The following is a 22,394-nucleotide window of genomic DNA, read 5'->3' as shown; positions in this document are numbered from 1 at the left end:
GCCGGGGAGTGTCCGGGGCCACGAGGTGGAGAATCCGGAGTAATCCGTCCCCCCTAGATTACATATACACAGATAGCATGAGCAGGAAACCATTATTCGCGAGCCAGCGCGAATTCTGGAGTACTCCGCATGTAGGGCTGCGGCATCCCCGGATCCAAGAATTTCTTTTGCGGAGGCCACCCATCTGGGGATGTTATAAAATGCGCCTTGGCCACCCACTTTCGAGCAGCAATATTCCCCATCAGCATCATACACTCGCCCGCCATGTACGAGTATTTGAATTCGCTCCCTGCGTTTATGAACGTCACAGCGGCAAAATGGGCTTATGTCTCCCTATCGGCCCTTGCTGCGCTTCCTGGCCAATTCAACCGATCCGCGTTGGAAGCTCCGTGGGCGACAGACGATGTTTCCGACTCCGGCCTATCACAAATGTGAGCTTCAGTTCTTTGCATGTCTTTTCAGACATGAATTCAATGTTGCTGACCCCCTCCTCGGCTTGCGTACCTGAACAGTACAGAGTTTGTCGCGTACGACAAGCGATTCTTGGAGATCCTCGGGCCAGAAGCTACAATTGAGCACGTCCAGGAACTAGCGTTCCAATCACACGAAGCGCCCTGCTACATTGAGGATACGAACCAGCTATTTTTCGTCGAGTGGGGTCCGCCGGGTGGTGACAATGGAACGCATCCGTGGCAGTACCTGCTCGACATTGACACGAATGAACTGAGAAAGATCACTACCGATCCTCCAACTTACAATGCACATGGATGCGTCGTTTGCAATCACTCCCTCTACGTTGTCACCGACGGATACGGCGACCAAGGCACTGGCGAACTAGTCAAGATCGACCCGCAATCTTGGAAGCAAGAGGTGATTCTCAACAACTACTTCGTCCAGCCATTCGCTGGATTCAATGACCTGGAGATCGATCCCCATGGGAACTTTTACTTGACGGATTCAAAGTCTGCCTGGGTATGTTGATAAACACTAAACCTCTACCTCCTTTGCCTTTGAACTAAATGGGGAACTTATAGGGTCGAGGCATCGTCGACTTCACACCCCCAACAAACCCCACCGTGTACTTCGTCGAGCGTGAAACCCTCCGCATAAAACCCGTGCACATCACCGACGGCAACGCGAACGGCGTTGCCATATCGCCCGATGGTAAGACACTCTATGTACCAGACACGGGCGTCTCTAAGTACTATCCCACGGAAAAAACACCCTATGGGAAGCGAGCCCTGTCCGCATTCGACATTTCACAGTCCGGCGCGGTGCTTTCGAACGAGCGGCTGCTGTCAAATCCGATCTCGTACTTTTACGATGGTGTACGCGTTTCGCGGAACGGGTGGATTTTCTGTGGTGCGGGCGATGGCGTAGATGTTATCGATCCGGAGTCGGGGTTCACTCTTGGGACGATTCGCGTCGGGGGTGGAGAGAACCTGGCTGTTAGTCTGAGCTTTGGCAGGAATGAGCTCTGGATTGTTGGGCGGGGAGGTGTTTGGCATGTCAAGGGGATTAGGGAGAGGTTGGACCGGGACTGGTAGGGTATCTGGGCCGTTGGTTGGGCCCCAATACCTCTTCTTTACCGCGGAACGCTGAGAGGTCTATGAAATGTTAAGCAGGCAAGGCGACGCATCTGCATGAAGCCGGATCGATATCAAGGCCCGGGCTGGTCGACTTAAGACAGAGCCCGGTAACAAATACTTTAAAGGCTCTCGATAAAATACATGAAGAGGAACCGGAGAGAACGCCACGAAGTAGCATTAATGATTTACACGTAGGCGCCTTTGCACTCCCAGTCTACCAGGGGACGGCTTTCATGCGAGTGAAGGTTCAGCGCCACACGGTGAGGGAGCAGTAGAGAAGCCCTCACACTGTTTTTGAGTGGCTAGCCCCGAGCAGAAGGGATGAGAGGCCGGTTAAGAATAGGTGTCTTTGTCTGACGGAGTAATAACAAACCTCGTTACTCGCTCATTGGGGTTGCTAGTAATGGAAGTAACAATCGCCTTCGTCCATACAAAGGGGCCCAAGACACATACAATGAACACCCACAAAGACCTCCTGTACAATGAATTGTTCTACAAACAACTGTGCTGAAAGGGACTGTCCCGAAAGGACGATGTATAAATTGACCCCAAGTTTCCCTGCTTCTTCATCGGATATCAAGCGAGAAGACTCAACTCATTCTTCTCTCAGCCATACCTTCTCCATCACCATGTCCACCACCAACAACACCACCACCTGCGCGAAATGCGGCCGAGTCTTCGCACCCGCAGGGCAAGGAAACTGCACCCTGAAGTGCTGCCCCCTCTGGACCGACCATGCCGGAGCCCTGGAACGGTTAGGGACGTCCATCCAACAAAGCGGAGGTAAGGTTACTGACGCAGCTACAGCGACATTCGTCGCGGCCCGCGAAGATAATCTCACCAAGGAAGTGCAGCGACAGAGTCCGGAGCCCAAAGAGCCGGCCAATGGAGAAGGCGCAGCGGAAATGACCACGGCTGATGTTGATCGCATTATTGCGGAAAAGCAGCGGGTCGTGGACAATGCTCTCAGCGAGATTGCGGACCTTGAGTGCAAGGTTATTGAGAATGATGTTGCTCGGGGGAGGCTGAGAGCGGATGATGGAAAAGCGATGATGGAGGTGTTGAGGGGGGTAAATGAAAAGTCGAAACAGGATTCGAGGAAGAGATTGGAGGAGGAGAAGAAGAGTCTCCTGAAGAAGGTAAGCAAGAAGTAGGTTCCATTCTGCGGCTTGTCTTTGCTTAACACTTGAGATTTATCAACCTAGCTGGAAGCTATTGCCTGAATACTAATTATCCATATTATCGTCTCGCTTTCTTTCCTTTTTTTTTTTATTCTTTTTTCAACTAGTATGTGTAACAAGCCTACATTCCTCTCGAATCATATCTCATTCATGCGTTTACAGTGCCGGAAGCAGCACATTATGGATGGGCCCGGAAGCAATAGCTTGCTAGCACATGGTAACGGCGGAGGAATCAAGGTAGTTAGTCCCCGATAATCGTACTTGCAGAAACTCAAGATATATACTGCAATGGCCAGAGTACAACTAGCCTAGATTGGGGAATTCCTGCTCTTTTCCCTTCTTTCCCATTTGTGTTGTGCCTTTTTGATTTCGTCCCAATACTCCTCAGCATCGCTGGCTGGGCCGTCCGAGATGGACTCTTGTCCAGGCTCAAGGAGGGAAAGCTCATCGTAGTTCGCATTATCTCCCTCGCCTCGAAAGTCGTTGGAATACAATGCCTTGGGCCCAAGACACACCAGGCTTTGAGGCAAAGCTTTGTCCTTTTTAAGATACAGATACTTGGCATCTAGCAGCTGATACCTTGCCGCCCATACAAGTGGCTCCTTGATCTGTACGCTTTGGATCTGGGACTTGGCCTTTTCGGCGTCTGCACGGGCGCCTACAGGCGCCCCAAGGAGCGCAAGTACGTCGGCCGATATGCCACCTCGGGCTCCAATTGTGCTTTTGGCGGTGCTAAAACTCAAGGTATCTTGCAGTTCGTAAAGCCCTGTCAGGTACCAAATCTTAGGGCTGGTGAAGACTGTCTTGAGGCTAGGGTTGGCCACGACGAGCCACCTCTCGAGAGTTTTCTTGCACTTGTCCTTGGTCAATACCCTTTCGTCGAGGAATGCTCGGGGACTGAGCTCCATGTCAGCTCCATCTCTAGCAAAGGACGCAGGTCGTGAGAATAGGTTGCATACTCTTGCAGCTCAATCTTGCGTCCTGTTTTTGCGTACAAGAATGTCATGCGTGACTTTGAAAAGGAGGATCCCAGCGTAATGAGATCGAGCGCATTTATATCAGCCGATAGCTTCACGGACGGGTCCGTCCCAAATAGTTGGTTGGCAATGTTGACCACATATGCGCATTTTTCCAGTTCATCTGGGCTAAGATACATTTCAGCCGGACTGCAGCAGATCAGCTGGAAAAGGGGGTGTCGTATACCTAAGCTCCTCACCAGGAAAATACCACAGGGAATCATCTGTAGCTGCGGCATATGTTCCAAAGCACAGGTGGCCAAGACGTAGTTGCTCCGGTTTCTTGCCGTACCCGTAGAGATAGTAGTGCCGGTCTTCTTTTCCAGGCATGTCGTTCGACTAGTTGCCGCGAAAGGATTGGCTTTACCTACAGTACCAGTGTATTGAGCGTTCTTTTATCGTTATGTATGGGCCCATTTTCAGAGAATTGTGTGACTTGGCGGAAGAATTAACATAGTTGATATAGGAGCCGCTAGACGGTCGATATGATCGTGGCTGGGTTGCATGCTGTCTTGGCCACCAGTAACGACGACTGTTCAAGGATGCCAAGGGCCGTTCATCGATTGCTCGCTCGGCAAATTCCGGTCTTGTTGGATCCACGGAAAGCCGGTGGCGTTGCCCTCCAGACTCCGTTTTCACCTCAAGTCCCAAACTATTTCCGCGGGTTCCATGATGCGCCCCCGGGGTTCCATGGGGGCGAGGTTTAGTTGGCCATTAAAACAAAAACTTATCGAGCCACGCGGTAATTGATTCAAGCACTAGATTTACAGGACCCTCTGCATACTAAGTGATGATCCACCGAGTAAAGTAGTAGGAATCTGCAATAGCTTGAATTGGTAGAGCTCGCGGCCTGCCTCGGGATAGGATCATCCCAAGGTCGTATTATATTTGAATTGTTTGTCTTTTACTGATTCAAGGTGTCGTGATGCTATAGATCTGCCAACGCGTTTCTCCCGAGATGTTCGATCCTCTCAACCACATACTGTTATGGTTCGTCCGAGTAATTCCAATCGCTGTGGCAATCTAGAACGGTGTCTATACTGTCAGCAGGCGTGGCAGTTGATACAGAGAGGGCCCAGAGAGTGAAACAGCGCCAAAGTCTCGTGATGTTATCGATCCATGGGCGAGTCTTTGAATATATCGGACACGTTCTGGACTTCGGATTACCCGACCGCATACGCAGTGCTTCAACTGTGCGATCGCAGCGGTGTAGCAAGTCAACGTGCATCAAAGCGCCATCCTTGCTACGGACCTTTTGATCGACCTACAACAATCATTGATCCTCTTTCATGCAGCAACCAGTACCTCTTGTATCTAATCAAGTCTTTTCCACAGTTCCTTGCTTGTTGGTGGTTGAAATACATGTTCAGTGACCATGGATTTGATGGAGATCTGTGAGGTGTTTGGAGGGTCCATCCTGCCGGACGAGTATCGTGGCAGCTACGAGGATGCCGACCGTCACATTTCGGCTCTCGAGCAGGATGTGGTCTCAAAGTCGTCTTCGCTAAACGAGAGAGCGAGGACGATCTTACTCCGAGCGATTTTCCACACGCTTTCAGGAGACTTCACCAAGGCCCGTGCGCACATCCAAAGCCTCACAGCCTCACAGCATCAAGAGCTCGACCGAATGTGGATCCTGCGTGGCCAGATGTACGAATTCTACGCTGCCATGCTGCAACATCGCCCTACGACCATTCGATTTGCAATGATCCCCGGCGATCCGTACGAACAGCTGAGGGAAGACACTTCTAATTTGAAGGCCCTGCACACACGAGCTAAAGCAGCCGGACAAGCAATATGTGCTGCACAGTCTGCCAGCTTGCTCGAGAGGCTGGAGCAGGCACTAATTCTGGACGTGTGGTCCTTTTTGGATACTTTACACTTTGCCTACCTCGCACACCCAAATTTCACACCACTTGTTACTACTCAATCCCTGCCAGAGGCCCAGGAAGAGCAGCTCAATCTTACAGAACTGCAAGCTCCATACTGGTCCAAGACCCTAGTAGATTGCATCAGTCAATTGGGGAATCCAATATTCCACAACATGCTTTACAGAATGTCCACCGACATCGATTGGGCGAAAGGAGCTTCAACTGACCACCCCGGCTTTACCCAGCTGCAAGCCGAGTATGAAAGTGTCAGCGACTATGCGGGAATGGGGCAATGCAAGATAAATGAAGGAGATCGCATACTGTCACCCTCATATACGAGTCCGATAGCATTCAATTTGATCTGCGAAGTCCGCGACAATGGCTGGGCAAATGTGGCCTGGGACCCCTTGGAGTCCACCATACAGCTCGGGGATAACGGCAGAGCTCAAAGGTGCTATAGCGAAGCCCTGTTCTATATGGAGGCTGCATGTGCCCCAAGGGGCCAAGCTGCCGTTTACCTGCGCAGGGGCTGCCTGCACCACGCAGAAGGGATTCGATCCCAGGGTGGAGCTGACTGTGCGCATTTTGTAGAGGCAGAGAAAGATTTATCGAGAGCGCTGAGGCTTTTTGCCAAGGACAACATGAACCAGCAGCTAGTTACCTGCCATCTCGCTCTACTTAACTGTACTCGCGGGCAATATGGTGTCGCAGTTGATACAGCAAGACGCCTAGGGACCGAGCTGCGCAAAACAGAAAGTATCAAAATGTCGCATTTTCTGGGAACATTGATGCTTCGGTTTGCTCACTTCCAGTTCTCACTCTATCGGAACACTGACGTGGCTGTTGGCTGTTGTCAATGTGCCACTGCTTATCACAAGGCATTGGATAGTCGGCTCGGCTCTCTGTTTTCAGCGGAGGCTCTGATCACACTGTTCAGACAAACACACAACTGGACACTCGCGGAAGCAAAAGCCAGAGAGACAATCCATCCTTCCGGACCTCTACAGAGTGCAATCGCACATGTCGATGCCCTTTTCTCTCGCGGTGTCGGTTTTGAGCACTTTAATACATTACGGACCTCGATCATGGTCGGGTTTGATGGGCTGGTCAGATCCGTCTGTTCAATGACCGGAAACGAGAATCTACGTTTGGAATGGGATGCAGCGCGCCATCGCCTTAAACCGAGAAAGCGTCCCAATATCTTCGAATCCATGCCTCTGGATGCTGATGCACGGCGCCATCTCAATAACCCACTATTTGGGTGTGGTGAATCTGATCTGGCTCACATGATGGAAACATATGAAGCACGAAATGAGTTTATGGCCCGTTATTCCCAGACTCTCGACCATTGTTTCAAGGCAATCGGGAGAGGAGACATGGACGCAGCCGATGCCCAGCTTTTGACCTTTGTCTCCAGCTGTGAGCCACAGGATGGATTGAGGGCAAGGGAAGTGCTCGACCGCAAGATTCCCGCTCTAGCACAGCTTGGCCGGGTGGACGAAATGAGATGGCTTCTCCCGCAGTTTCTGTCTGAATGGTTTACCACAGATATGCCAGAGGACATTGGTAGCTACTGCCTTCGCAGAGGAGTGCCAAGTGATGTTCGAGAGCACGCCATACAGGAGCGCAGGAATATTGCGGACGAGGACATCTCCATGTGCTTCTTGGCCCAGGCTTGGGACGCAGGAATTGCCATACTGAGCAATATCGCCATCGTGTTGCCTGATTTTTGTGATAGATTGAGGAGAGAACCAAGACCAGACAGCTGGCTACTACTCACCTCCATCGGTGCCTTCCATGAACGGGATTCGAACCTGGGCGCCGCACTCGAGAGCTATCTAGCCGCTCTCTACCAGGTTGAAAACATGAGAGCAATGATCCCAAGCCCCGACAATAGACGCAGAGCGTACTCGACACTGCACACTGCAGAGCTGTTCTGCGGGCTCGCTCGAACTTCACTCGCGCTGTCCCAGCGGCATGATGCCAGGAGTCCACGAGAGTACCGACTGCCAACATCTTCGTGGTTAGATCAAGCACTCATCTTCCTTGAGCGAGGCCGAGCAAGATCGCTACTCGATATACTTCAGGCGCACGACTCTGCAAGTGTTGAGAGTCTCCAAGATTGGATGGAAGAGTTAACCCGAAATCGCTTGCTTGCCACCTTGATCCACTCTCAGTGTGAACCTGGGGGTGAGCACGATGTTGCTGAGAGAGCCCGACAAGTCGCACAAGAGCTCGGGATCCCTCCAGATACATTCAATCCAGTCGAAGAAGCTCTCAAGTACAGAAACGAAACAGCAGCACAGATTTTCAAAAACACCATGTTCGTCCCAGATATCCATCGGCTTCTCAGTGCAATTCCTCCCAACGCGGTTGTCATTGAAGTTGGCATTTGTATGAGTGGCCTGATTGCTATGTGCATCTCATCTTCCGGTATTCAATCTGTTCACCAGTCCAGTCTCGGAGTATACGCACTTCGCAGACTGGTTGTTGGCTACCTTGGAAAGATTCTAGCCTTCCAGAAGGACCTAACTTGCACTGAGGCGGCGGAGTTGAGGAAGAGCCTGAGCTTTATATCGGCACAGATCTCGACCGAGTTAATCGAACCGTTTGCCGAATATATCCGTGCGAGTGACACTGTCATTTTTGTGCCTACTTCATATCTAAACGTCTTTCCTCTTGGCGCATTGATGCTAGACGACGAACCTTTGGTCGTCGCAAAGCCTATTTACCAGGTACCGAGCTTGGCGGTTCTCCAACGCATCTCTGAAAAGGCAGCCAAGTCCCGGCCGGGCACCAGGATCTGCGCGGTAGCAGACTGTGATGAAGACAACCCGATAGTTTACGTGGGCCCTGAAGTGGTCTCAGTCTGCGACTCCCTTGGCGCAGAACTGATCAACGCCGAGGGCTTCATGCAGGCTATGAGGGAAGCTGAACTCATGCATATTGCATCCCACGGTACTGAGAATTACTCCTCCCCCTGGGAATCCACAATCCTGGGCAACAGATTTCGTGTCCTCGACATGGCCCAAATAGATTGCAGTGCCTCCCTCGTGGTTTTTAGCTGCTGCCTGAGTGGTAAAGGCGAGATCAGCTCTGGAGACGACCTCGTCGGGTTCGCACATGCGGTACTTCAATCTGGCGCGCAAGCGTTTCTTGGAGGTCTATGGAAAGTCTCCGACGGAGCAACCATGCTGCTGATGCATTTGTTCTATCGCGTTCTATCTGCACACAAGAATGCTTCTTCACGCATTGAACTCTCTGTGGCGGACGCCTGGCATCAAGCCGTTCGAGCCTTCTACCGGCTCGACAAACGAAGGGCAGGTGCGCTAGTCGACGAGTTAGAGGCACTTTGGCGAGCCACCAAGAACACAAGGGCTAGGCCGCCAGGTAATTTCGATGACCTGGAATATTGCCTGGATGAATTACGAGAGAAAATAGCCGATGGACGACTCGACTTTGCCTCTCCATGCAACTGGGCCCCTTTTGCTCTTGTTGGACGTGGAAGTGCCAGGATCCGGAGCTCTGTACCAGACAAAAGATCGGATGGCTTGTCTGATGGTGGCGTGGATCTATAACACTATTCTACTGCTTTTTCTTTTTTCTTCTTTTTTTTTTTTTCTTTTTTGGAATTTAGTAGCTGGCACAAATTTGGCGGAAAGCGTCAGTGGCACCACAACCGGGGCAGATTTGGTTCCAATGCAAAGCAACTCGACGCCCGAGGTTGTCGACTGCAAAAGTGGTTGCATTTGTTATATCAAATTGTATCTGCTGTGCAAGATTTCAAAGCATATGGATACTCTCCAAGACTTGTATTTCAGGTCAGACTATTTGTTACACAAGTTGAGTAAATTAACCAAAATAGCAAAGCGCATTGACCTCATGACGCTTTTCATTCCATACATGCCACTTAGTTTTCCATCCATCTTGAGAACGTTCAATTCAAATCCATGGTGCATCATACCCATGTTGCAGTAAACAAAATACCACCATGCTATCATAGGTACCCACTAGTCCACACCCCAGGCGACATACTATCCATAGTCACAATATGCCTCCATCCCGCCATCCTTTTTAGGTCTTCCAGGTAAACACCCAACTCCGCATTAAAGTCCCGCGTCATCTCCGCCTCGCTGGACCATGTCTGGGAATCTCTCTCCCTGGGCAGTGAATCCCGAGGAATGGGCACGGGCGGAAAGTGCCCACCGGTCATGGGATCCACCAAGTCGCGCCCATGGGCCGCCAGAAACGCATTGAATCGTTGATGCTGTATGCCGGGATCCGCCAATGTATCTCTGAGCATCATGAGGTGGAATCCTTCCCTTGTCAGTATCGGGGTGGCGCCGTTCATTGTATGTTGGATGTGGTGGGTGCGATAGAATATGGCCATGGCCTGATACATGAATTGCTCCGGTGCGGGCATATGGTTTTCAGTGGCGAAGATGTAGTAGCCGCGGCTGAGATTGTTGTTGTCGGAGTAGAACAGGGCCGTGAAGACCGAGGCATATTTGACCGGATCGAAGCCCGTGGGGTCGACGGGAGGGACGATGGTGAAGTAGGTGAATATTGCATCTAGGAGTCTGGTGAACAGCGGGGTGGGTTGGTTAGAGGGAGTGATTAGAGGGCCCCAGCTTTGCTGCGTGGGTGTGTCAAGTGCATGTCTCAGGAAATGTCTGAACGGCATTGCTATTGTGATCTCTGGGAAATTCAGAGGAACAGGTTTATTGGGCGAGTGCTGCGGATGAGCAAAACAGTTATGGTCCCCATCCTGAAATCTGGAGGCATTTGGACGTTATTTATTGCTGAGTTCGGGTAGAGACGTGGGTCCAGATCGGCCTCGACGGCGTCCAGATGGTGGTTGTGTGCTTGTCACTTGGAGTATCCACGGTACCATTTAGACTTTACTTTTCTTCATCCACGACTCTCTTCCCAGTGGGGCGTCAAATCCGAGATTCACTTCTCGAAATCAGAGGCCCAACTGCAGATGGCCCGTTTATTGGTTGAGCCTTCTCGATCATGCGCCAGTATTATTAGGTGGGTTGGAGCAGAGACACCGGTCAGGTATCCCGCCCTATCCCGGAGGCTTCAACGAGGCAGTTATGTATAGATGTGCCCATTCTCAGAACTTGAACCTGGCCAGGGCTAACCAGAACAAGATACGTTACACTTGACAGCATTATTAAGGCTAAGCACGTCAGGTGTACGTTGTCGTTCCTATGGTAATAATAAGCGGCCATCCGCGCCTTCTCTGATAGTATCTGTGTGTATTTAAGGGCATATACTTGCCGCTTCTAGTAGCAACGCAGGACCATGTCTTCACTAAAAGAAACCCAGTATTCGGATAGTTGCTACTTCTCTTGGCAGATGGCCCAGATATCCTGTTTACATGGTCAGCCAAAACCGTGTTCAAGCTTTCAGAGTGTGCAAACACTAAGACTCTGGTTTCCCAAAGCCTCTCTTGACAATCACGTCTGCTTCGCCCTATCCCCTGGTCATGCGGCCGCCAGAGACTATCCAGCGCGTCGAGCCCTGCAAGGCCGAGATCTCGCACTCCTTGCCAACAAGGGTTTCTCTACCGCAGACACACACCTTGACCTTCGCGTCAAAGGCCTAACCAAGCCCAACTACCCGATGGGCGACAGATCTTAAATGATTGACGACTTATCTGGTATCAGACTTTTCCAGTGGACTAAAAAGGTGCCATGGCACTAGTCTAGCGACTGTTGTAATATAGCTCAGATATCCGGCTGCATCTCCCGTCGGACTTCGACGCCGTAGTCCCTCTTTGTCAGGACCACGGATCAACCAGGGCTTCCCTCTTGCCCGGCCGTATCTGCGTAGTGGTGAGCCGCCATCGCCTCTGCAGGTGATCCTAACTTTGGAAACATACGGTTGTTGAGGAGCTTCACTAAAAATCTCAAGCGAGCGCCTTCTATATGCACCGAAAACCGGAGGTCTTCCGCGACGCTGAGTCGTGGAATCCCAACCGATGGCTCGATGCGAGGCTCTCGGAAATGAATATAGACGTGGGAGCCATTCGTGCCTCGGGAACCACCTCGTGATAATACGAAAGTTTCTACACCTTGTTGCCCACAATGAATTGCTAACCCTTGCTTTCATCGCCATTGATCGGTTATTCAAATGGAACTATATCATTAAGAGAAAAATTCTATGAGCCAATAACTAGAGCAAAATGTCAGACAACTAGAAAAAACACAAAAAGCTATATAGAAAGCATCAAGCCAAATACAGTATCAAAGCAAACTATTTCTGGTTGTTCCCCCCCTGCTGGTCCTCCCCGTCCTTATCCTCGTCGACCGTCTCCTTAGGAGGGTCGTAGAAAACGGTAAAAGTCATACCGTTGACCTGCTCTCGCGCCCAGGTCGTGACAGCCTGAAGAGCCGATCCATTCAGCGCGAAATACAGAAGCAACTCCCTCGCCGCGTACGTGTCCTCCAAGCAGCTATGGTGGCCGACTTGGATCTCCCTATTCAGAAACCTCTTGCACAGCTTCGACAGACTCCACATGCTCCCGCACCTTCCCCGCTCTTTCGCCTGGGCCATCTGGTCGGTGACAGCCTGCTGTGTGATGAGCGCGGTGTCGATGACGTTCCCGTGGGTGATACCCAGGGCGTTGAAGTCGTTGTGCAGCGCGTGCCCGACAAAGTGCGCCCTGTTATCCAGGATCTGCCGCATAAAGTCAATCGCGCCCTGGTGGCCCTGCACGGTCCGGCCCTCGCGCCTGTACAGATCTATGACCGCTTGCGTCATGCCGCTGTACTGGGTCCTCCAGTCGGTGATGCGCACCCCCGCCGGCGGGAGAATGACGTGGTCCATGAGGACTTCGCCCGTCAGGACATCGACCAGGCAGATACGCACCGTGTACTGGCCTCCAGGGTGGCCCTCCACACCAACCATCTCACAGTCCATGGCGACGATGCGAGGCAGCGACTGCGGGTCCGTGGGATCTCGGAGGAAGGTGTCGGCGACGTCGGTGCCACGGTATCCGTTCAGCCGGAGAAGAGGGAGGCCGTGCGACTGGTCGATGATCCTGCGGAAGAGGTCTTGCTGACGCTCCGTGGGGCGAGTCCAGCCATCCCTCCGTGCCGCATTCGCTGTATCGGGCAGGCCGGAGAATGCGAGGTCCCTCTGCGCCGAAGTGAGAACCAGTTCCTCGAGGGCTTGCCGCTCCATTTGTGTCCTCGCTTGCTTCACCCTCACGTTAGTCTTGTGCGCAACATGGACCGCTTGCGCGGCGGGCTGGAACTCCGACGCCGCGGCATTGAGGTTGCTGTTGTTGAGACTCCTGGCAAGCTGGGCCACGCGTTGTTCGGGTGACACGCGCCTGGGAGCCCGTCCAATCGAACCCTCGCTCTTCTTCGACTTGGTGCTGCTGATGCCAGAGCTGGAGCTGGAAGTCGAGGCCTTGCTGGGGGCGCGACTTTTCTCAACACGGGCCCCGCGAACCGTAGATAGCACGGGGACTTTGGATGACGGGGCCGATGCAAATCCAGCAATCACCTCCTCGGGAACCAAGTCCAGCGGCTGTGATGGATTTCTGTGGAAGTAGTATTGCCCAGCAGCCGAGGGGAAGGGGACCGGGGGTGGAGGCATCTCATAGGACCTTGACTGTCCCCGGCTCTGGCCTGGCTGCGGACCATAGGCGGACATCTGCTCCTGCCGTTCTGCAACAACCGGTCCAGCCGATGTATAAGCGGGCTGCTGGGTTCGGTGTGTTCCACGGCGCGATTGTGCGTATGGAGAACCCCGTTCCCGTATCGCCCGAGGCGCAGTGGGTATGTTTGTCCCACGGTGCGAGGCCGATGGGGTATGCGTGGGTGTTCGTGCGGATGCAGATGCAGGCACGGGTCTCTGCGCTTGTGTCGAGGTTTTCATAGCGCGCGGGGCAGTCGGGGGTTGTATCGGGCGCTGAGACGCCGCTACTGTAGCCTGTGTCTGACCCCCTAGCCGCGCGGTTGGGCTTGGGGCAACCGGACTGGTTCTGGGCTCGTGGCGACGAAGTGGAATAACTGGCACGACTGACCATGATCCACGCTTGGGAAGCGGGTGTGGGCCGGTTGAGGGTTGTTGAGTGGTGGTTCGCCTCATGGGAGTCCGCTGGTCGAGGACCGGGATGGGCTGCGGTGCTTGGCGCTGTGTCGTCGCATTCTTGGTCGGCGATGGCGGTGGGAGACGGACCACTGGCCTGATGGAAGCCCTGTCGATGACTGACATGGAGGGCGGTTCTTCTGCGGTCTGTACGGGCTCTTCGATCTGTCTGGGCTGTCCCGTGGGGGGCATGTCGCCGAACTGCATTGTTCGGAGCTCTTGGGGTGTGGGCCGGTCCTTGGGGGGCACTGCCCCGGACATTCTTCTCTTGGACATTTTGTTGTCGGGAGACGCTGTCTCTGCGTGTATTGGTTTTGAGTAGATTGGCTGGTTTGTGATGATGGGTATGATTTCGAAATCGAGGGCAAACGATGGGATAGATGAGCCATTATATCTTGAGTTTTCTCGATAGTAGTTACATAGCATTCGAATAACTTCAACGTGTTGCTTTTTTTAGAATGCTTCGATTTCAGTACATTGACCTTCGTCAAGTGGTGATATGGGAGCATCAGCTACGCAGCACACCAGGAGAAGCACTGAGGCTCTGTATCAACCTTTCAAACCTTTCCCCTTTGGGTTATTTTTACCAGCGAAGTTGAGCTTTTGTCATGTTTCAGAGTCAGTGCAGGGTCTTTCTCTGTGTGTCTGACTTAGTGAAAGGGCTCAAAGACCGAAAAGAGGAAGCCTAAACAGTACAATGAGGCAGGACAAAGGCTGGTGGAGAAGCCCTAACCGTCGGCCAAAGAGTCAACAAAGCTACACTCAAGGCCTAACAAAGGACCACCAAAGGCATGCCAAAGATTGTTTCCGACATCAATCCTTCCGACACACATCCGCGCTTAGTCTCAAAGTAGTTTGACACAATGGCCTGGGCAGCGCCATCGTCTCGGATAGGCCCTCTGCCAAAGGTTGTTTGTTGCGATAATTGTCGACCTTACATAGGATCTTCCCATTGATGTCCAAGCGGCACTAAGCGACATAGTGACTTGACAGTTCTGTCTCTTGGTCTTGCAACAATACAGCAAAGCTTTAGGGAGTCCAGTCGTAGTGCTGTCATGCATGCGGTAATAAACTGCGCCTGATACTTTTGATTGTGGTAACCCTTTCTCCTTGACCAGCGCAACTATTATAACGTCCTTGAGGCATATTTCGCCATGCGACTACATTGGCAATTGAGATCAAGCCCCTTGCTAGGGCGATTTCATTAACGTTATAGGTATTCACATCCGAAATGCCATTGCCCTGTCGACTTGCTGCAAGGTCAATGAAGCTTATGTTCATCGGCTATGCATCCTCAGAGAGAAGTGTCGAGTACGTCTTCTCACACAAAGCGGCTCCTGATACCCGTATGGCTCTAACTAAACCCCGCGTTCCATTCTTCCTAGTCATGTAGGGCGGGTTCCCAAGTCCTGGACTAGTGTTGGAGGATTGACGTCGGCCATTATTGGCACGTGTGACGCCCTACGCGCAGCTCCGCACATATCTAGACCTATACGCCACTAGATTAATATCTGTTTCTGAGACTCGGAGAGCATAAGGCTGTGGTTGAGGGTCGGCCGGTTCCGGATTCACAATCCAACGTAGCATGGCCCTAGTTGGACACGCCTGACGGTACTTAGAGGGCGTGCGCGCTCAGAGCTGGTCCTTATCACCACTTCGACTTGTAAGTCCAGCGCCTTACTAAATATTCGCTATTGTTGCACAGTATCTTGCCCAGCCTACGCTAGAAAATGATGTACGCACGGTTGCCCTCTGCATAGCCTGCAATGATAATAGATAGTATAGCCCCCTAGTACATCTAGATACAAAAAAAAAAATTTCAGCCCTTTTGGAGCATCCAGCTACAATAGAAGTAACCCAAAGCCGAAATGCGCAGGTCTTTGCTCTACAGGTGGACTATTAGGCTGTTCGGTTCCTCCCCATGACAGCGAGTATTACACTAGAAGGAAGATCTTCTCAGGGTCAATAAGATGAACTATGTATGTCATTTAGTCGGATGGTGTAGATCTACACGTAGTCATGCATTCAGAAGGCGTAGGTGCGTTTTGCTTAAGGTGAGTTGGTTTAGATATCTTTTGTTGGTTGTATGGTACTTTAGGTTCGTGTCGGGGACCCAATCGGGTTAGTCCCTTGATCACTTGCTCAGGAGCCTCACGACTGGACTTTGTGTTGAAGCCTATTTGAGGCACGCACTGAGTCATCTGTAGAGCGGCGTCCTAATGCATCGGTAGTCTCATTCAAATCTAACCATCTTCCTCGCTAGAATATTAGCGTAAAACCCAAGGAGAGTAATTTAAGCGACAGGGTATTTATTGGGCAGCTACCCCAGATGGGACCCGGCCACTCGACTCTACGGCCAGCTGCGTCCAAGGTTGCACCACTAAAGTCCAGTTGTTTGAGCCGCCTGGAGTGACTCACGCGGGGAAATAAGCAGCATAAATAGTCCGGTCGATCATCACTTCTCCATCACATCCCCCTCCTTTATCCATCATTCCTCTTGGCCATCATCATGGAGCAGGTTCGAAAAACCTTCTTCGACCCGCTTGCGACAACCAAGTCTCGGATTCGAGAGATCCTCCAGGATCTTCCAGTTGGCTCTGCGCACCCATTCAGCCCCGAGCGACTTCTTCTCGTTCGGGCAGCAAACGGTATTAATGAAATCGACATCTCTTCATACCCAGAAGACTACTTCTTCAATGCCGTCGACCTGGGAGAGATGGGCGAGACCCTTCTGAGGCGAATGGCTGGCTTCCAGTCGCATCTTGGTATGTTTATTTTTTCCCTCTTTACAGAAGCATCACACTAATCTTAGCAGGGGTATTCCAGGACTTTCAGATCATGCAAGCACCGGCTCCCACGTTCACGATCCCAATCGTATCCGGCCAAATCACAATCTTCGCCGTCTCGGAAAGAACACCCACTTACTACGATTTCTGCTTTGCAGACGCAGAATGCAACACCTGCTGTTTCGCTGCGGAAAACACCTTTAGAGGAATCAGTCATAGTGGCGACATCACCAATGGACCCGACTTCCTGGCCCACGTGAAGCTCGACCAGCAAACGCTCACCGAGGAGAAAATCTGCGTCTTCATATCTGGGTACAACTACACCCGGATCACGGAGTTTCTTGGAACGCATCCTGCCTTGCTTGTTGCCGACCATGTGGATAAAGCCCTTTATATCATCCCCGTTCCCCTCGACGCGGCCACCATCGGAGCCGCCACCATCTGTTGCCCGATGGTGATTCAGAAAGACGGAGACTCCTTGATCTGTTCAATACTTCCAACGGCAACCACAGATGTGGAAAAAATGTGCTCCGGCAGCACATTAAACAGCGATTCGTTCAAGGAAGCGATTGAGCGCGCAGACTTTACCCTCTCTGCGCCTCCGCGCCTGGGTCAGAGCGGGCAACTGCTTGGGGCTGATATGGCGGATGTGGTTCAGAGCACAGCCGCCAGCTCAGAAAGTTTGTACAATGTCACCAGAGAACATGCAGTAATCGCCACTGCTGGCTCAACCAATCTCCCATCATTCCTCAAACTAGACACCACACAAATGGTCCGGTTCGGAACTGGGATTGAATTTCAACGCCCAGACGAAGAGCTTACCACCACAAAACCCGATCCATCCGGTGTTGTTCTGCCTTGCATATTCGGCGCCCAGCTCGAAGGCCCAATCCTGCTGGCGACAGGTACGGTCCCTTGCAATGTCCCATTTGCCGACGAACTCGCTCTCCGGGAGTACTACAACCAACTAGAGAGTGCTGTGGTGATCGTCGACGAGCGCATGACCGACAATGCCCGGAATCTGGCAACCGCCTACAGGATCAACGCCCTCTTCATCGTGCAATTGAGCCCAGAGGATACACCAACGAATCCCGAAGAGGTCCTGTCATTGTTAAATGCGGCGAACATCAATGCGGTGACGGCGCTCGCAGGGCCGCAGTCGTTGGTTGTAGTTCAAGTCGGCGAGAAATACTACTTTTATCGGGGTATTGCGAATAGGGCATATCTTAACACGAGTAGACTGGAATTCGGCGCAGATGTGACCTCCATACTCGAGTCGGTTGGTGTAGAATCCATCCTGGACCCGAGGATCGAGCGAACAGCCACGCTCGGCGAAACGGATTGGATCCTCCTACCCTCTTCCGGCCAGCGAGTCCGATTCCAAGACCTTGAGAGACTGTTTGCAGACCTCTCGGTCGACCAGCTCCATGGCCTTGAGGACGACATCTCCGCCGCAGTCCCTCAGCTTCAAGTTCTTATGAACCAGAAAGACTTGCAAGCACTTTCCAAGACCCTTGTGTCTGCACTCTCGGCGAAAATCAGCGACGCGGTCGCTCCATTGAGAATCAGCTATACCAAGTTTCTAAAGGAGTACAACAGGGCAGACCCGGAAGCAGTCAAGACAAAGAACAATATGCTCGGACAGCTGCGAAAGACCACCAAGGAGATGCAGGTGGCGCTGGAGCCGCTGATTTCCAGCCTGGCCAATATGATCTCTGCCCAGACGACTTCGAAGCGAACACACGATCTCAAGCGCCTTGTCCGCCAAGCCCAGATCCAGGGCAACGTCGAGGCCGTCAAGTCCATGACATTCGAGACTCTCGCCGGATACCTAGAAACCTACGCCGCAGATATGGGCGTCATGCTGCTGAACGTTCAGACAACGCCCTATTCCCGGCTTTTGGCGGATTTGAACAACAAGCGCACCCCCAATGCCAGCCTATGCTGCACCCTCGACCCCAGAGTCCTCCACCTTGAAGGCTTCGACGCAGGGATCATCATCGAGCAGTCCCAAGGCCACCACGATGGTCCTCTCGTCAGCCAGTCTGGACCCTCGCACCCCATCCTCGCACTACCCTACCTGAGCCAGGAATCGGGGACCGGGTCAATGCTAGCCTGGGTCTGCTGGGACGAGTTCGTCAACCTCGAGAGTCCGTATACCGTGCGCTGGATGGAGAAATGCAACGACGCGCACATTGCCGCGCTGCGGATTATTATGAGATCAACGCTCAGCCAAGCAGTCGCGTCTCGAGAATATGATCTTCAACCCAACAGTCTCGAAACCGGGAAGCTCATGAGCGCACTGCTAATGTCCGCCATGTCGAAGCTTGCGGCGATGAGGAACACGACACCCGTGGAATCCAAGGAGGCTACTGATACCGTGACGCGATTGATGCGCGGCCTTTTCGGCAATCTGTTGACAATCGCCGGTTCGGGAGTCCGCCCCCTCAGCATGGTCTGGCAGCTCTTCGGTCAAAACTCGCAAAACGACCTCCCCAAGACCGACGCCGACTGGATCTGGTACGAGACCGTCGTCGCGCTGTATCCATACACGGGCTGGCCGCGCAAGCAGTTCTACGAGAACCTCGAGAGGCTTCTTGACAAAGCCATCATCCACGTGGTAACGGCAAACGAGGATCTTGCCTCGGTGAGAGCAAACAAGATTTCGGAGATGACTAAATTCTGCAAGCTGCGAAACATACAGCTTTTCCATTCTCGTTCCATCATTACCGTTCTCATGCGAATGCTTACAGCAAAGGATGGCGACGCAGGCTTCGACGTCGCAGCCGTCGCCGCTCGTCTGCTCGAGCAGCTTCCACGCAAACTAGAGAAACAGAGTTCGGGATACTCCAGAATGCGACAATATCTCGAACACCTCGCCGCGGGCGGCGAGCGACGCTTCATGGACGACCTTGTCGTCGCGAGCACGTACACCGCGCGCTCGGCTGCCTTTGGCGAACTGAAGACACAGGTCGCCGAGGCATTCAAAGGCGACGACTGGACCAGGGTGAAGAGTCTCTGTCAGGAGATCATCGATAAACACGCCGCCCTGGCTTCTCTCTGGCGCGTCAAGCCTGGAATGCTCAAAGTGCAAAATAAAAAAGTCTACGACGAGCTCCTGGCGACAGACTTTTACCAGGAGATTGATGAGGACAATACAAAGTCCGCGAAGCTTTTGCTTTTCCAGAAGAAAATCTTGGCCGATGCTGAGATGTCACGTGTGCCGTGGCAGGTTGGGAAGAATGGTGAATTCGGCGAGAGCATCGAGCCTCTTGACGAGGATTTCGTGCACGAGATGCTTACGGGAGAAGCGAAGATGGCGGACGAGCCCCCCACTGCCTTGGTTGATTCAGGGCCAGCAACCCTACCTGAAACAAAAACCAAACCCGAAGACGACTTTGCACCATTCAAGTCCCTGGTGCGGTCTAGTTTCATCACGGCGATGCAGAAGAGCCTCTCCGCTGAAGATGTCTGTCGTATTATGAATGTGTCGGCATCTGCAATGCGTGTTTTCGTCAGCGCTCTGAATCCGGATTTTGTGTGGGAGGATCTAGGCGAGAACTTTCGAGGAGTGATTCTGGGATTGTTGCGGGAGCGATCGAATCGCGAGGGGAGTTGTCCGGCTGCGAGGCTGTTGGAATTCGGGGAGTATAAGAACACGTTGAAGATTCAAGGCTCGGGTGTTTCGCCATGACTACGCAGGTCAGGGCACTAATTGACGAAGTTTATGATATTTCTAATTACCTTTTGCCAACATGATTACTAGATTAATAATACTGTGGTTATATGTGGAGCGATAAAGTCTTCCTCTAGGGAAAGTTGGTTCCTTAAAAGATATCGTTGTGCTCACCTTCAAAGGTGAGTGCTGGTTGGCAAACTTCTCGGGTTGAGTACCTTAAAAATGCCATTGCAACCCGGCGAAAAGGTCTTAATCGAAGGAGAGCAATGGACATAATGAAGAACCGCGGCGGCCCTTCTAGTGATCTCTGGAAATGGCAGTCACGCTCAGTGAAGCGGATAGCATTGAATCAGCTGCCCTGTGTCTTCTGTAAGACGGCAGGTACTAGGTAGTCAAGGAATCATGTGACTCAACGATGCCTGCTTGGAACCAATAAAAACCGGTCTTCTCCACGAACTTCTCTCAAGCAATTTATTCCTATCTCCGTCCGAGACTTCTACTACCATTCATCTTCCAGTTTACGGCGTCAGGTTGGGCTGTAACGAAATGGGAAAGTTAAAGTCCGTGAATATCTGTAATTACGATTATTTTCCCTTGCTGACCTAACTTGAACGTGATGTTGATGCTAGTTGGCGGTCCTCCCTCTGAGTAGTCAGTACGATCGCAACCCTGCGATCAGCTTGGTCAGAAGCACAGGGTCTAGCCTGCCGGGTGCTACCCCACAGGGCCTCCCACCCCAGCCATCGGTTCTCGTCCATCAGACCCCATAATCCGAGGCTGCAGCCGATGATAGTTTGATTAGTGATAGACGCGAGCCGAGGAACCTTGTTCACCTCGGACTTGGTTCATTTTCCTTTCAGGGGAGGATATTATCTTAATACACAAGGAATTCTAAATTTTCCCATGTGTATTAACATTCTTTGATTCACTCTTCCTCCAAGCAACAGCTGCCATTGGCTTTGCCGCCCTATTTACTTCTTGTCCCCAGAATGGAGTTCGACACAGCTTTGACTAGGGCTTTGGGGATCCGGGTGCCCATCGTGCAAGGTGGGCTTCAATGGGTCGCCTACGCTGAACTCGCTGCTGCGGTGAGTGATGCCGGAGGACTGGGGATTATAAATGCCCTGACACAACCGGATCCCGAGCACCTCCGTCAAGAGATCAGAAAGACTAGGTCTCTAACGAAGAACCCCTTTGGTGTCAACATTACCCTTCTCCCCGCTCTTAATCCTCCCGACTACCCTGCATTCGTGCAGGCAATTGTCGACGAAGGGGTCAAAATTGTCGAGACTGCAGGAAACAACCCGGGCCCTGTCATACGGGAGCTGAAAGCTGCAGGCGTAATTATAATTCACAAGGCAACAACGATCAGACACGCTAAAGCCGCTGTCAAACTGGGGGCCGATATCCTTTCAATCGATGGGTTCGAGTGCGCTGGCCATGTCGGCGAGTCTGACATTTCCTCGTTAATCCTGAACAGTCGCGCCCGACAAGAACTCGGTGACACTCCTTTTATCGCCTCGGGCGGCTTTGCGGATGGGCATGGGTTGATGGCAGCTCTGAGCCTGGGAGCTGCAGGAATCAATATGGGCACTCGGTTTATGTGCACAATTGAAGCTCCAATCCACATGAAAGTGAAGCTCGCGATCGTCAAAGCCGACGAGCATCAAACTAGTCTCATCCTGAGACGGTGGAAAAACACGAGTCGGATGTACTCTAATCAAATGACGGAAAAAGCGATCGAGATCGAGTCTACAGGCGCCAATGCAGACTTTATCGAGGTTGCTCCTATTGTTAGTGGAGTTCGTGGGAGAGAAGTTCTTTTGCACGGAGATATTCAACATGGAGTACGAATATTACCCCCCGACACCCCAAGTTTCGGAACTAGCTGAGCTGACTGAGAGAACAGGTCTGGTATGCTGGGCAGGTGATGGGGTTGATACATGACATTCCGACCTGCGCTCAGCTTATGGAACGTATTGTAAAAGAAGCGACGGGAGTTCTCTCAGGTCTTTCACAATGTATGATGAAAGAGGAGCCACGCAGTAGACTGTGACCAAGTCAGGAAATTTCTTTAGAGATATATCTGCTACAGCTCTTAGTATATATATACCTCAACTACAAAACTACCTATCGTACGGTGAGTATGTACTCCATACATAG

At 52.1% G+C, this 22,394-nt stretch overlaps 8 protein-coding genes across 8 annotated transcripts; 5 read left to right on the top strand and 3 right to left on the bottom strand.

Annotated features, from left to right (window-relative positions):
• Positions 1-264: 264 nt before the first annotated feature.
• On the top strand, positions 265-1,547 carry BJX68DRAFT_254930 (SMP-30/gluconolactonase/LRE family protein; the record flags this gene model as incomplete). The annotated part of the gene is made up of 3 exons (XM_071042954.1): positions 265-431; positions 513-972; positions 1,035-1,547. The coding sequence occupies 3 exons, from the start codon at positions 265-267 to the stop codon at positions 1,545-1,547; spliced, it is 1,140 nt and encodes a 379-aa protein (XP_070899809.1).
• A 671-nt stretch (positions 1,548-2,218) lies between these two features.
• Positions 2,219-2,743, top strand: BJX68DRAFT_266279 (uncharacterized protein; the record flags this gene model as incomplete). The annotated part of the gene is made up of 1 exon (XM_071045462.1): positions 2,219-2,743. The coding sequence occupies one exon, from the start codon at positions 2,219-2,221 to the stop codon at positions 2,741-2,743; it is 525 nt and encodes a 174-aa protein (XP_070899808.1).
• Positions 2,744-3,019: 276 nt separating this feature from the next.
• BJX68DRAFT_275346 (uncharacterized protein) lies at positions 3,020-4,116 on the bottom strand (the record flags this gene model as incomplete). Its single annotated transcript, XM_071047833.1, has 3 exons — positions 3,020-3,667; positions 3,730-3,915; positions 3,974-4,116. 3 exons carry the CDS (start codon positions 4,114-4,116, stop codon positions 3,079-3,081), a joined length of 918 nt encoding a protein of 305 aa, XP_070899807.1. The 3' UTR covers positions 3,020-3,078.
• A 1,045-nt stretch (positions 4,117-5,161) lies between these two features.
• On the top strand, positions 5,162-9,235 carry BJX68DRAFT_266277 (CHAT domain-containing protein; the record flags this gene model as incomplete). The annotated part of the gene is made up of 1 exon (XM_071045461.1): positions 5,162-9,235. The coding sequence occupies one exon, from the start codon at positions 5,162-5,164 to the stop codon at positions 9,233-9,235; it is 4,074 nt and encodes a 1,357-aa protein (XP_070899806.1).
• Positions 9,236-9,654: 419 nt separating this feature from the next.
• Positions 9,655-10,341, bottom strand: BJX68DRAFT_254927 (uncharacterized protein; the record flags this gene model as incomplete). Its single annotated transcript, XM_071042953.1, has 1 exon — positions 9,655-10,341. The coding sequence occupies one exon, from the start codon at positions 10,339-10,341 to the stop codon at positions 9,655-9,657; it is 687 nt and encodes a 228-aa protein (XP_070899805.1).
• Positions 10,342-11,921: 1,580 nt separating this feature from the next.
• BJX68DRAFT_266275 (uncharacterized protein) lies at positions 11,922-14,042 on the bottom strand (the record flags this gene model as incomplete). The annotated part of the gene is made up of 1 exon (XM_071045460.1): positions 11,922-14,042. The coding sequence occupies one exon, from the start codon at positions 14,040-14,042 to the stop codon at positions 11,922-11,924; it is 2,121 nt and encodes a 706-aa protein (XP_070899804.1).
• Positions 14,043-16,031: 1,989 nt separating this feature from the next.
• BJX68DRAFT_72011 (uncharacterized protein) lies at positions 16,032-20,698 on the top strand. Its single transcript, XM_071049648.1, has 2 exons — positions 16,032-16,531; positions 16,582-20,698. The coding sequence occupies exons 1-2, from the start codon at positions 16,276-16,278 to the stop codon at positions 20,244-20,246; spliced, it is 3,921 nt and encodes a 1,306-aa protein (XP_070899803.1). The 5' UTR covers positions 16,032-16,275; the 3' UTR covers positions 20,247-20,698.
• Positions 20,699-20,716: 18 nt separating this feature from the next.
• BJX68DRAFT_275343 (NAD(P)H-dependent flavin oxidoreductase) lies at positions 20,717-22,287 on the top strand (the record flags this gene model as incomplete). The annotated part of the gene is made up of 2 exons (XM_071047832.1): positions 20,717-22,078; positions 22,141-22,287. The coding sequence occupies exons 1-2, from the start codon at positions 21,221-21,223 to the stop codon at positions 22,285-22,287; spliced, it is 1,005 nt and encodes a 334-aa protein (XP_070899802.1). The 5' UTR covers positions 20,717-21,220.
• Positions 22,288-22,394: the final 107 nt, after the last annotated feature.

This window comes from Aspergillus pseudodeflectus (genome assembly GCF_044049435.1).
Source record: "Aspergillus pseudodeflectus strain CBS 756.74 chromosome Unknown BJX68scaffold_18, whole genome shotgun sequence".
NCBI classification, from domain to species: domain Eukaryota; kingdom Fungi; phylum Ascomycota; class Eurotiomycetes; order Eurotiales; family Aspergillaceae; genus Aspergillus; species Aspergillus pseudodeflectus.
Note: the sequence above shows the minus strand (reverse complement) of the source record. Positions and strands in the feature narration are given on the sequence as shown.

Excerpts from the sequence above, each read along its gene's own strand:
- BJX68DRAFT_72011 (XM_071049648.1), top strand. The coding sequence starts at position 16,276 with ATGGAGCAGGTTCGAAAAACCTTCTTCGACCCGCTTGCGACAACCAAG. Across the intron at positions 16,532-16,581 it reads TGGCTTCCAGTCGCATCTTG|GGGTATTCCAGGACTTTCAG; the intron begins GTATGTTTATTT and ends TAATCTTAGCAG.